The 14,877-nt window shown below is 40.6% G+C and overlaps 1 protein-coding gene across 4 annotated transcripts in view; it reads left to right on the forward strand.

The window, feature by feature from the left end:
• Positions 1 to 14,877, forward strand: part of ZNF521 (zinc finger protein 521) — a 346,926-nt gene that overhangs the window by 310,249 nt on the left and 21,800 nt on the right. For all 4 annotated transcript variants that reach the window (XM_072949085.1, XM_072949082.1, XM_072949084.1 and 1 more), the window contains 2 exons: positions 8,168 to 8,299; positions 10,692 to 10,807. In XM_072949085.1, the coding sequence (XP_072805186.1) occupies positions 8,168 to 8,299; positions 10,692 to 10,807 (248 nt within the window). The remainder of the gene's footprint in view (positions 1 to 8,167; positions 8,300 to 10,691; positions 10,808 to 14,877) is intronic.

Genomic DNA, 14,877 nt, shown 5'->3' on the forward strand with positions numbered 1-14,877 from the left:
AAAGGAAAGGAGAGGCCCGACTCTGGCCATAGACTCAGCACAGAACACAGAGACACACCTGCTGAGCGCCGTGGCCGGCACGTGGCCGGCGGGTCGGCCCCTGCTGCGCGGGGTTCCTGTCGACTGCCGCACCTTCGCAGCTCTCCAAGGTGTTTTCCCGACAGATTTATCTGTAAAACAGGTTACACTTAGTCTGTGCTGCATGAACTACCCTCTTTCGATTTCTCCAATTTGTGTGGGGTTTTTTGTACAGTACACCTAGGCTTCCACGAGTGTCGAAAGCCCCTGATGTGAGGGCACTAATAGCAAGTATTTAATGGCAAACAAGAGAAATTTTAAGCAAAAAGTGTAATAAATGCATATATCTGGTTTAACCAATCAGTAAAAGAACAGAGCATCGTAATACAAGAATGCATAACTACTACTAATAATTGCTTAAAACGTGACCTGTGGGTCATGGATGTATGACTTGAGACAAATGAAAGGTAATTATCCCTTCTTTCATATGGTTCTCTTTTTTTCTATTTCAGAAATAAAGTGCAGAATAACACTTTTCCTCTTGAAATAAGGGATAAGTTTTGACTGTTAAGTTTCCTGCCAGAGATAAGCTGGCAAATAAGATAGTTACTGTGTTAATGCTTTATCTGCCAGAGCATTTTAGTCTTCTTTTGAAAAATAATGAAGGCAAGCAGCATAAGGTGAATTTGGCTGGTCCAAATTTGTCACATGCAAAAGGTTTAATGTTCAAGGGACTGGAGCAAAGTTGTAAAATGATAAATAATAAACATTGTTTTGGTGTTAGTCTTGGCATTTTGTTCTGGTGAAATTAGAGATAGGACTAGCTAAGCACATATTTCCTACAGATTCAATAATAATTACTGAGTCTCAACTATGAGCCACGCACTGTTCTAGGTACTTGGCAAACATCAATACGCAAAACAGATAAATGCCCTTGCCCTTCTGAGACCAGCCTTGTAGCGTGAATTGATGATAACCCCAAACTGAGTTGTTGGCACTCTCCTGGTACTAAGGTGTCCGGAGCCAGCATCTGCCTCTTTCTAATAGGCAGAGCCAGAGCTGGAACGTATTACTGAATTGGGAAATTGGGAGCACGTTATTTCCAATCATGTTGTATGTCTAATTATTATGCAAAGTGGAAGTGAATTTTTTTTACACTATTTTGTGTGCCCACAAACTTTCTGTCAAGGCAGAGACCAGAGCAGCACTAAAGATCAGGTGACAGAGCTTCATGAAAGAAAAGGTTTACTTTCATATATTCAAAGTAAGGGGGGAAATGGACTGTTCGAATAAACTGGACCCCTTGCAGTGAAATACAGTGGCATATAGTAAAATCAAAGTCATATACAATAAGCTAATATTTTAAAAACAATTCTAATTTTTTAAATATATTTTTAAATGATATTTATAATTTTTGTTTGTTTGTTTGTTGGATGGAGAGGGTGGAGGTAATTAGCTTTATTACTTATTATTTTTTTTTTAATGGAGGCACTGGGGATTGAACCCAGGACTCCCTTCATGCTAAGCGTGCTCTCCACCACTGAGCTGTACCATTCGCCCAAATAACCCTAATTTCCAAACAGAACTAGAGACTGTGTCAGACTTGGTTGGTCTCCATCCTCGCCCCCGCCCCGTTCCCCGCCCTCGCTTTTCCAGAGCGAGCAGTAGTTTTAACTAAGAAACATGTAGCACTTTCTTCTTTTCTTGGTTGAGAACTTTTTCCTCGGGGGATGGGGCGAGGGGAGCTCATTGGGATTTTCTCAGAGCCTTTCCAAAGCCTGACGTTTGAGGTGTTTTTAATAAATGCATTCGAATCCCAAAGTTCTGCCTTTAAAGCTGCTTGCCAGCATTGTATCAAACATACTCTGAGACTCCAGCCAGGGGGCCCATGTTTAGATTAGGAAAGCAAAGAAAAGGGTGCAGACCTGAGGGTGCAGACGTCCCTGTAGCTCAGGTCTGAAAGGCATATTTAGTCTGCGTTCTCAGCCCGAATTCCAAACTTGGGCCGAAGTATCGCTACCAAGTCCCCACAGGTGGAAGGAAGCCACCTTTTTAGTGGGTTGTTTGTTTTACTGTGTACTATTTGAACAGCATTCCAGTGTTTTCTCCTACAAGAGAATATTCTAATAGCCGTTCCCCACAACTGATAATGATAGCCGAGGAATTGGACGATATTGCATCTCAGAGCATCTAAAATCCCACTGCCTGCCTCTCCCATCCCAACCCACCTGGACCTCCTGCTAGTTTCCAAGCTGCTGGTGTTTATGGGGCTCTAGGCAGCCCCTGGGCTCTTAAAATCTGCTGGGTACAATGCAGCCTACCCCAGCTGAATCATTTCCTGCTCCAGCCCTGCTGATAATGAGAAGTTCAAGACAGGAAATAACCGTGTCAGTGTCAGTGGCTCTGCTTATAAAGTCCAAAAGCATCCTAGCCTTTAGACCATTGGCCAGAAGCAGGTAGTAACTGAGTTCAGCGCAGACCTGCACCCTGTAGGTCTCCTTGAAGTAAGATTCTGCCTGAGATACGTGGGCTGTTTATCATTTTGCTTTCCTTGACATGCCCAAGGGTTAGGCACCTTTTGCGTGGATAGTCAAAGCTGAGGTGACTGGTGCTCACTGACTCTTAGAATTCCCAGTGCCCTTTGTCTCTTGATGGGAGTCTCATGCTTGCAACCTCATACCCCTCTCCTGTGTGGCACAGAAATACTGACAGTGCCAGACTTTCCCATATTGCCAGTGAGCAAAATCCAAGAAAGTGCTCTGTCAGTATTCAGGCAACATTCATTTTCACGTCGAATTGTGGAAAAGGATAGGGCAGAACTTTTCAGCTCGTGTAAGGAAAAGGTTCACACGGTGTTCAGTACTCGCCAATGCTGCCTTTTTTTTTTTTTTTCACTTTGGGGGCTTAATGACTAATCTACTGGCAGACTTGGAGGGCTGAGTAATATTCTCCATCGCCAAATCAGCACCTCGGTGTGTTTACGTTACAGTTGTGAAATATGTGCAGCATAGAACGCAACAAATTATGGTGACCCGAGCGCTATGGACCTAGAAAGATGTGATGCTGTGTGCATGGCAAATTACAGTACAGTCTGCCTATTTTTCTACTCCTAGTTTCTAGGGTGAGCCAGCATAGCCGAGGGGTGAGTTTTGTCATATGCGGCTTTTCTTTGTTACTCCTCAGACCCCTAGCTTATAAATGTGTGCTTGGAAATTAACTCAGGGAAGAGGAGAAGCGAAGTAAAAGGTTGGGGGTTGGGAATTGGTTCAGGGCATAGCTTCCTTGGATTTAAAAATATATATAAGGATATAGTGGTACACACATTCGAACTGGAAAAATTACAACTGCAGGGCATTGGATTCCTCTGTTTGGATTCCGAGGGCAGAGTTTACTCTCACTCACATCAGAGCTTTTAAGTCTGGCCCCTGCCACGTGATGATGCACCAGGAGAGGCTTATATCTTTGGACTTTAGCCTATAGATTTATGCAGTGGAAGAAGCTGGAGGAACCTTCTGGCCAGTCTCGAGGGTAAATGAGGGAAGGAGTTCTACTTACAAACTGTTACAAATTGGTCCTCAGTAATGGCTGCAGTGTTGATCAGACGATATTAGGGGTCCCCCAGTGATTCCTGGGATAACAGCTGCATGTAAGTCAACCACTGAACATTTGCTTGTAGCTGCTCAAGGTTTTTGTTTTTATTGAAGGAAAAGGAGTATAAACATGGGACACAGTCTGGAGGCTGCTTAAAGGGTTTCTCTTGTTTAAAGCTTACAGTGAAATGTCAGTGTCTTGTATTCAGTTAACAGTTGCCATGTTGGAGCTTAGAACGTGGGTTGTGTTCGTGCACCCAATGGTAACGATTACTTTTTTCAGTTACAAAACTGGCTGATTTCTAGTTGTGTTCATCAAGGTTTTATAAATTGGAGAGACAGAAATAATCATTCCCCCTTGAACTGGCCTTAGACAAACGGATTTTGTTCTTCTAGCACCTGATTGTAGCGAATGGTTCTCACGTTCCCTACTAAGACAGTGAGGTTGTACTGCAATTGTGTATTCAGACTCTTCCCTTTGAAACATTTAATATTGGAGTAAATATTTACGTTAGCATCAGTCTCTTCTATGTAGATTTGATTCCTGTTTACATTCATGTTCACACTTAAATGAAGATTAACAAATGGAAATAATTATTTTAGCTGAAATTGACATACATGTGAAATTATTTCTCAGTTATACCCAAGCCATTGCTGATCATGCTTTAAAGTGGCTGACCAGGACAGGAAGTCGCTGGCTGCCAAGACATTCTCAGCGGTAAGAGCTTCCGTCTTGCCCTTCCTGACACTGGACCCCAGTGCTGGCCATGTGTGTGCTCCCCTGCTCTGGTATACGAGAGAGAGGGGGTTTCTGTTTGTTCTGGAAGGATACAGGTTTAAACTGAAAGCCGCATATTCTTCTCATTGAATTGATTACTATGCACTGTGATGTTTCTCTCTCCCTTTCCCTGTGCTAATTTCTGCTTTCACATGCATTTGGCCAGAATACTTTTCAGTCTAATGTTCAGAATCAGTTTTTCTATACTCCATAATATTGCTCCTTTTCTGTCTGACTTTTTGGCACTCAAAATATAAGTGCCGTAATCAATCTTTATTAGTAAGGTGTAGAAAAGGTGTAGTGGTTTTCTATTCTTTAATTTTCAAAGTAACCTATAAAGGCAAATCATGCTTATTGTAGAAAATCTGAAGAATATAGAGAAGCAAAAGAGAAGAAGAAAAATCTAGAAGTTTCATCCGTAGATGCCACCTATAACTCTTAATAAAAAGTAGGGCTGCACTAGCCTGTTACATTCTTAATGGAATATTGTAATGGTTATTAAATCAATTGACTCAGAATCTCTTGTTAATAAATGAGTCAGACTGTATTAACCAATTACTGTCAGCTGCTACCTTTCTGGAGAGTAGTAATGGTTACTTTGATTGAATTTTTTAAGCTTTTGGCACCTTTAGGAAACAAGGTGAAAGCTGTGGCTTTGTAGGCGAAGTCCTTGAGTCTAAGGCTTAAATTGACCAGAAACTGGAGGTGTCGATAGCGCCACCTCATGCACATAGACAGTTACTCTGCACTATTCTTGACCTTCCACCAAACGGGAAGGAGAGAAGCTCAGTTTTGGAAGGAAACAGGGCTGAACTCAGCTGGCTCCCCCAGGGACTAAGGGTGTTTTCAAAATTCTTTGAAAATTAAGACACTGCCCTGAACCACACAATTCAAGTATAGAATGAATGTTATCCGAGTTAAACCAAGACTGAGGACAAACTTCTGAAATTCTTATTATAAATAAGTTTTATTAGTTTGCCATGATTCTCTACCCCTCTTCTTCAATGAAAATAAAAAGGGACAAAATGAATTGTATTAACCAGTTGTAAAACTGTTTGGGGTCCCCCATCCTTCTCATTCGTCATCATTTGACCCTGCGGTGGTGAGCAAGTGTGAACATGGGGGGATGAGCAGCGAAGTTAATGCGAGAGATGTGGGTGGGTTTGTTCATGTCTAGGTTGGAGCATCTTGGCTCTGCTTGTCTATTACTTGATGGGTAATCATCCAGCTAGGGTTTCTATCCTACTCCAGTAACTAGGACAAATTATTTGTTGGAAAAAACCTCCACTGCAACTTAGAAATAAAAGGCAGGTCGAACTTCCAACTTGTTTTTTTTCAACATTACACTGCACTTTTAAACTAGAAAGAGCTCTGAAAATGTGGAATGCCATGATCACCACTGTCAATGCCCTCGCAAAGGGTGGAATTCATGAAAAATCTGTCTGCTCTACTGCTGCGTAAATACATTATGAGTTTGTGTCACCTTTTTGTGAATTCACTGAACTAAATTTGGATTGCTTGACATTTTGTGATGGAACTTCCCTGATCTTTGGACAGGAAAGAAAGAAAAATTGATAGGGACATTCTCCTTGTGCTCATATGCATGTATCTTATTTATTTTCCCTTCTATTATTTTTCCAAACAAAATACTCCTAGTCGAGAAAGGCAATGTCACATTAACGACCATCCTTACTTGTGTAATTTACATTACGTTCATGTACCAGTCAAGCTGTTTCATTGGCCCCAAGAAAACTCGCCAGGCCTATATATGTTACTTCACTAATATCGCAAGTTGAAGAATTCTGAAACAAATGGGTATACCTTCTCACGTCCACAGACCACATCTCGGTTCTTGGGCAGAAAGCATAACGTAAAGATGAAGTTAGAGCTCTTAGTCACCTTCTTACTACCACACTAAAGGGACACAGCACTGAGGAAACACAAGACATTTAAACTTGGCAAGTATCTCTGATGATTAGCTTTCTGACCCAATTCCCTACAATACTAGTGTTCCTTATATAACTTAATATCCAAAATTTGGGGAAATGTTGGTGCCTTTAGGATTAAGAAAGAGAGAGAGAGGCACAGATGAAAACCGCTTGATCTTATATAATCCCTACAGCTTTCTGTATAGCCCCTTGTCGTGTCAGTGTGCACACTTAAACTCCTCCTTACATAATTATAATCAAGGAATTTACTGTGCCACCCAAATACAGAGCAGGTTTTTATCTCCTGTGAAATGCAGACAGTACTGGGTGGCTTAATTAGTGCTTTGCTTCTCTTTTTTACAAATTCCAGCCCTCTGCTTCTAAAGACTCATAGTTGTGTGAGAAGAAAGATTAGGAATACAAATAGAGTGATTTCACTCCTAGTTGGCTAATAATAATTCACTTTGTAATTGGGCCTTTGTGTTGCCAGTCATATCAACTGGTGAAGGGCTTCTCCATGCATGCTGTGTTGAATAAAAACAAATACCTTTGGAGTACAGACTCGCCACCCCCATGGTGTGACTATGTCTTTTATTCCCTAGACCCAGAATATCGGACACAAATTTCCCTTAGTAGCATTTTTACTCATTGCAGATAAGAGAAGATAAAAGTATAACTTGATAACATTTCAGGCTAAGTTGCAACGTCTTACCCTTCACTTTTCCTAATGAGAGTCTTGGGAATAGCTGGTGTATGCTGTGGCGTACCTGCCAAGATCATGGCCCCTGAGTCCAGGCTGCCTGGGTTAAAGTTCTGGTTCCACCAAGTATTGCTCCTGTGACTCAGAGCGAAGTCACTTCAACTCTCTGGGCCTCGTTTTTCTTATCTGTAAAATGGGAGTAACAATAGTTGTTGTTAAATTAAATGAATTCGTATCTGTGAGCACTTAGAACAACAGCGTCTGGAACACAGTAAGCACCAACGAAGTGTTAGGTTGTTCATTATAGTGCTACTGGCTTTCATTTCTTATAATTGAAACCAGTTAGAATAATCCTTAAGTTTGTAATTTCATAAACATTTTCATGTAGAAAAAACAAAAATAATGGTTTCCGTCTATAACACAAACTCTTCATTTTATATAGCAATTATTATTACACCAAAATATTTTCCTACCATCTTATTCCTAAAATATCAGAGAAAAATCCAAGACTAGTCAAAAGTAAGCCTGGAGCTCGTGAAAGGGCTTTTGGAGAAAGGCAGAGTCTAGATCTGGGGGTAAAATTGAAACTGTCTTACAAAGTAAAAGGAGCAATGATCTGAGAAGATATGGGGGATGGGAAGGGAAAAAACAGCATTCTTAGGATACTGTAAGCATTAGTTATGTTTCAAAATTGCCAGAAAAAGAAAGTCTGGATCAATGAGAAAACATTAGGCTAGAAATAGAAGCCTCTAGAACCTTCTAGACAAACCCGAGGAGCAGCCCAGGGAAGAAGCTGCTCATTTTTCTATGGGCCCTTTATTTTAGGGCTTTGGAAATACACAGCCCATAAAATCTTGCTAGTTAGAGACAAGGGGATGCCTCACTATTGGTCTATCAATTATACTTTAAAAACTTAATAAAATGCATTACCCAAGATAAAACCTGCCTTGTGATTATGGTTGGATTTTAAATTCCAGAAATGTTTTCAGTTGATATAAACTCATAAATAATGTGAAATAACCAGAAACCACATCTACTACTTCACATTTATATTTGGGGCTGGAAAAAGTTTACTGTCTGCAATGATAGTTAACTCCGGGTCTGTCCACAATGTAAGGGTTTCAGCTTTCTCCTCACATGTTTGCCTTCACAGATGAAGGACTGAACCATGAATGCAAGCTCTGCAGCCAGACCTTCGACTCCCCCGCCAAACTCCAGTGTCACCTGATCGAGCACAGCTTCGAAGGGATGGGCGGCACCTTCAAGTGTCCTGTCTGCTTTACAGGTAGGAAGTTTATTTCAGGAAGACTCTGGAGACTTTCTGGGCCACATCATGTCTGTCCCACCAAGACATCCTTCCCACTGCTATGGCCTTTCCCTCATCTGACTTCAGTTTGGGGAGAAGATGTTTGATTTCTGCTGATTAGCATTATTGATTGCAGCCTACTTCACAGGCTCAAAAGGTCAGGAAGGTTAACTGTCAGGATGAACAAATGGCATTTCAGGTTTTCTCAGAAGTCTGCACTTTTCCATTTGCAAAACGACACCCGTGTTTCGTTCACTGTTCTCCTCTCGCTGTTCAAAGGTTACCAAGGCGAAGTCTGCTTTTCCATCATAGACCCTGGACTAAAAGTACAGCCGTGCTGTCAACACACGCCTGTGATTTAAACATGCAGAGTTATAACATTCCCTATACAAAATACAAAGACATTATTAAAACCTTCCCCCGAATCCTTTGAACTAGAAAACAGATTAGATGAACAGATGAGAGGAGGCCTTCACTTCTGATGACGCTGGATTTTTAAAGTAGAGGTTGACATAAATTTACACTTTTAAGAAGAAACTCTTATTAGAGGGTGCAGCATTTTAGTTTTCAGCAACAAAAAAAAAAAAAAGCAAATCAGAACTACAGTTTGAATCCCATGGGGTTGAAATAAGATCACACATGTTTCTGGTGCTTCTGCAACAATGACAAAGTTATTTTGGAAAATCCTTTGTGATCACGCTGCCTGTGTCTTAGACTTGTTGGTCAAACCCCTCAGGTATATGTTTCCTTCTTACTTGTCAGAAAAAGCAAAGCGAAACAAAACAAAAATACATCCTCCTCTCAAGATTGACTTCTTGGTTTGCAGAGCCAAATTCCACAGCATTGGTTATTAGCCTTCACTGCATTCAGCCTGTGGATTTCTGTCCTGTAACAAAAAGAGAGGCCGTGTCCGCTGCACACGTAGCACAAGCAGTTCCCAAGTATGTTGATGCTCTGCCTTCACCGTTTGCCTGTGATTATTGCCTTCTTTCAATAATCCCATCAGCCACTCCTCCTTTTAGGACTCCTTTTTGATTCTTTCAAATTTGTAGTTAAAAAAATATATTGTTATGTTTTTATCATAGTGTACTATTTAACCTAGGATACAATGAGTCAGGAGTCTGGGTTCTTTATAAAAGCTCGTAGCAAGTCTTCATAAGGAGGCCTGGGTCATGGATCGCCTCATGATTAAGACCCCTAATAAAACAGTCCTTTCACGTTGTGGCCAGGAGCCTCATAAAATATGCTAAATTAGATGGCGATTTGTTGCAAATCAGTATAAAACCCCAATCCTTTTGGTCAGTGTAGGTAAGAGACAAAAATGCATTAATCATGAACAGCCTGCATTTTCTGTGCTGACAGACCTGACTTGTTTTAGTGTGTCTTGAAGTAATTTTAGAAATAACAGTTAAACAAACAAACAAACAAAACCCCTTCCAATATAAAGCATGTTAGGTGGAAGAGGAAATCTGAGTGGTTTTTTAAGGTAATGAGAAATACGATTAAAATGTATGACTCACAAGAACCACATTCTGATATTTAAGGTTGGCTGGCAATTAGAATAATTTTAATGATTAGAGTCAAAGTCAAATGCCAGCATCTTTAATAAACCCTTTCTCTGCCTATACAGATTAATATTGTAGATGCAAACTTTTTTAGGTCACAGTGCACCAGGCATCCATCAGAAGTCAGTTCTGCCAACCCAAACACTGCCTCTGGCATATACAATTTAATTATTAATAGTATGTCTCCTAGGTAAACTGTTACACAGTCTTAGGGCCTTGTTTTGTAGTCATTAAAATTGAACATGTTTATATTATTGAAACCCTTGCATTCAGTGTGTAGGCTGAGTTGATCTTAAAGTATCCAAAGAGAATTTACCTGCCGTTCTGTTTCACATTTAGAGACAGTGCCCCAGAGTAGCTGTGGGATATAATTTTTAGCATTAACACATTTAAATAGAGAGCTGTTTGCTGGCTATAACTTTAGGCAAACACAATAAACAGGGTTTGGGCAACTATGATTTCTTAACCTGTGGGTTGCTGAGAAGTAAGTGTCATTTCTATTTAGAGAGTGCCGTGCATTTGACAGTTTTCGGCTTTAGTTTTAAAAGATTTATAGCGAGCAGGGCCTCAATAAACCTTTACTTTGGAGCTGTTTAGGTTGAATCAGGTGCTCGGTAGAGCGCATCTTAACAAAAGCCGGAGACCTGGCCCAGAGCGCCAGTGACCCGGCTCCGCCAGGTCCCCGGCAGCGGTCACGCCCAGGAGGCGCGCCGTTCCTTCCGCTCCGTCTGCAGCTGTTCGCGAGGAGTCCGAGGGCATTTCGGAAAGAAAATAACCCCGAGTTCACTCTTCCTTTACCATTTCAGTGTTTGTTCAAGCCAATAAGTTGCAGCAGCATATCTTTTCTGCCCACGGACAAGAAGACAAGATCTACGACTGCACACAGTGTCCACAGAAGTTCTTCTTCCAAACAGAGCTACAGGTAACGTTCCCACGAGGAGGGCTGGAGTCGAACGCGGTTGCTCTTCTTATAGGAAACAAGGGCATTTTAAATCTGGATTCACAGTATCGCTCACCCTGGGCCACCATGATGCTTTGTGTGGACTGGGGCAAAGGGAAAATTAGAGGCTGGATTAACAGACACCAAAGTAATTTTGCCTCTGGCTGCTGTCAATCATAAAAAGAACTAGAACAGACCTATAATTGGACCTTCTGACCCAGTGTGATAGACTTAGGGGTCAGGTTTATTGGACTGTGGGATCATTCACCTCGCTTGTCACGGCCCATTCTCCCAAATCCTGTTTTATTCATGCTCTGTTCCCAACGGGCTCCAGGCTGGATGGACGTCCAGGTTATTGTTGTCCTGAGGGGCTTAAAATTGGAAGGGAGAAGGGAAGAGAAGAAAGAAGCTATACTCTTGTCTGGTATGTTTATTCCACTTAGCGGAATAGAATGATTGTCACTTAGTGACAGCCTTATAGTTGCGAATTTTGGACCCAAAGCCATTGGCTTTAGCCTTGAGTGCCCTGCTTGCTAGATGTGTGACTGGGCACTGGATCCATGATGTTTCTGAACTTCAAATGTGAAGAAATAGTAGACGAATGTACCACTTAACAGGGCTGTAGTTAGGTAAAAATGAAATAACAGGTCTGAATGTAAGGTGTACACTCTACATACAGTGTAAATCTTTGGTTGTTTTGATTACTCTTAGCAATAGACTGGTATGAGTCAGAGACCTGGATCCTACCCCAGAAATGTCATTTATTGTAAAAGGAAAATAACTTTTTTTCCCCATTACTTCATCTGAAAAATGGGTCTAATATGTATCCTCATTTTTCTGATGAAGTGATGTAAGAGTAACATGTTTTTGTTCAATCTTATTGGTACCCTTGGAGGAGAATGGACTGGAATTCAAAATTATTTCATTATCATGAGCATCATTATTTACAGTAAAGTTATTTGGACTAAAATGGGTCAGGGGTGATTTCTTGTTCTTTGGCATTGAATCCCTGAAACAGCCAGAAGAGGCTCTGATGTGATGGATCTGGTTGAGGCAGGACTAAGGGACCCAGAGCCCCACCTACCCTTTCATCTCCCCACCCACACTGAGGACCTCGGGACAGCTTTGCGCCTCCTCGGGCTCTGGGGAGACCGTACTTGTGTGAATTATGTTTCAAAATAAGGAATTTACAGTTTATCATCTCCATTGTCATCCTATCAGTGAACAAATAGCAAATTAAGGAGGTAAAATAAAAAATATATAAAGGAATGGGTAATTCCATTTAATTTATGTTATAACGTGTCAATGCACCAAAGTTAAAATTGCTATATTACTTTTTATCACTGCTAAAAAGAATTCTGCTCTGTCACATTTGTTTGTGAATTAAATCAGAAGATAGACTGAGTTAGAGTAATGTTTGAAAGTGTGTTTTATTAAAATATCCTAAATTTCTGTTAAAAAATACAGTGTTTTTTTCCAATAGGTGTGGAAAAATAAGTTATTTGGGTCGTTAAGAGTGTAGAGGATTTGGCCAGCGCACCTAAATGATGCTGGTAACTAGTATGTAAGCTGTGAAGCAGAATTCATCATAGCTTAAAATCAAAGTTGTAGAGATTCTGAAGAGACTGGCTTCTATCTAATGTTCTTTAAAAAAAGTTTGCAACAAATTCACTTTTGTACTGTATTAGTAGATTCTAATGCTACTGAGCTGGTGGCAACTTTGGTGTCTTTCACTGAAAGAACGCCGCACTGTGGCGGTGGTGGCCTGAGGCCCACTGCGAGCAGACGAAACTAAGCGGTTAAACTCACCCTTCAGGACTCCAGGTTTCTTTTGCGGTGTATTTTGGGTTTCATGGAACATACAGCAGTCGCGCTTTCCCACCGTTAGTATAGACCGTGGTTCTCACCTCTTTGATCTCAGAATGCCTTTACATGTAAAACTTACTGAGGACCACAAAGAGCTTTGATTTATGTGGGTTATCTACTGACACTTATTTTCCGTATTAGAAATCGAAACTGAGAACCATTTTAAATGCGGGAATACACAAGCTTGCGATTCTATTAACTGTCTGAGAAACAGTACCTTCGCACGTCCTGTAACCTCTAGAAAACGCCACTGTAGGCTCATCTCATGAGATAATGGGGCTGTAGAAGGCAAACGGTGTCTGAATGCCATTATGAAAATAGTGCTGACCTAACAGACTCCCGAAAGGATCTAGAGACCCCTAGAGGTCCCCAGGCCTCACTTTGAGAACCGCTGGTATAGAAGATACAGTGCAGAGCACACAACTCTTTGAGTCTGTAAGACCTGATGAGGCCAAATGTCTCTCAAAACATTTCTGACTCATTCGTTCAAATTGTGATCCAGACCAAAGTACAGTTTCTTTCATAATCCAAAGCTGTACGCCTAATTTTTCCATTTCTGCGACCCAGAATCATACATATTTGGCCTTGATGTGAATTCTCAGGCCCAATATGAACATCATTCCTTTGATAAAAACAGTATTTATAGTTAATATGCGATGATTATTACAAAGCTAATAGCCACCGTCACTGAAATATCCATCTGGGCCTGTTTTCTAAAATTCCTAGCAGTAACAGTGGCTTTTAGTTCCAATACAGTAAAAAAAATGGGTCGGCGTTAACTTTACTTCTTCTAGTTTTGAGAGCTGTTTGATTTTTATGATTTAAATCTCGGAGTTCGCAGTCCTGTGCATTTGTTTTCATTACCCAAATCACCTTTACACCTGTGCTTAGAGGAAGGAACCAATGTAATTTTTAAATGTTGATTTATTTGACTTCTGCATAGAAAGGGGTCATGGTAAGTATACAAAAAACAATAATAATAATTCTGTTTTGTTAATTTCTAGAATGAGGGGGGGAAGCAATTGAAATTAAGGTAACAATATAAAATAAGATTCGTAACCAAAATAATAAGAGAGTAGAATAGAAAAATGAAGCCACTTTACCAGCCCACTGAGGCTCACGCCTTGGTGTTTAAAATAAATGCAAACTGTTAAACTGACCCATGTTATAACGCTTAAACTTATCCACGTTTTTAATGCCACTAAAGTTCAGAAAGAAGGACTTTTCACAAGAGGCATTTTATAAACCAAATGCCCAAGAACTTGAGATTGGAGATTTGAAAGCATATAATTTTTTTGGCTCTTATATCAGAGTGAGAAAAATAGGGCGAGTTTAGGGTGAGCATCCAGAAGGAGCCAGGAACATCACTATGTTGTCTCTTTGAAAGGTGCACAAGTGATTTCATGACCACAGTAAGTAATTTACGTTCCTTTCACTGTCTATACTCAGTTAAAGACACAGGAACATCTTTCTGAGTATAGAAGTGCTTTGCTGGGTATAAAATTACACACACACAAACACGCACACACAGAGGTGTGTTATTTTCATTAATACCAACTCTAATACCTGTTAGAATTCAGATAATTCCACACTGTCCATCTTCAGGAAATCAAAGACTTGGGTGTCATCCTTTGACATCACTGACCACAATTCCTCTTAGAATTGAGCAAGATGAAACCTTGTTCTGTGAACACTCCATCTAGGACTTCTCAGTGTGGAAGCTGTTGTCTTCACAGGACTTCTAAACCTTCCTGACCAAAAGCTCTAAATGCCAGTCCAGAGGTGTGTGTGTCTAACTCTTGGCAGGATATCATCTTTTTCTTTTGATGGAGTTTTCCCCCTGTTCTTACAAGGAATCCCAATATACTTCAAAGGCCAACTAGCACACTGGGAGGGAAGATGTGCTTTGGAATAAAAGTGCATTATTTGAACTAAATGAACATTTTGTTATTTTAAAAGCGAATGAATATGTTGAATGTTTCACATGTTTTCCTAATAGACCTCAAAACGTTTTCTGCAGAGCTGAAGGAAGCTGCTTTGAGAGGAGGAGAATGTGGTCCAAGAATAATATCCTACAATGCATATTTGTATCCAAAGTGGTTTATACAGGTGTGGGCAAGTGGTGTGTTTGTAAAAATTCTGTTGAATAGGCCACTTTCTTTCAAGACAGTAATTACTGTTAAATT

The sequence above is a fragment of the Vicugna pacos genome, chromosome 24 (assembly GCF_048564905.1).
Source record: "Vicugna pacos chromosome 24, VicPac4, whole genome shotgun sequence".
Lineage (NCBI taxonomy): Eukaryota > Metazoa > Chordata > Mammalia > Artiodactyla > Camelidae > Vicugna > Vicugna pacos.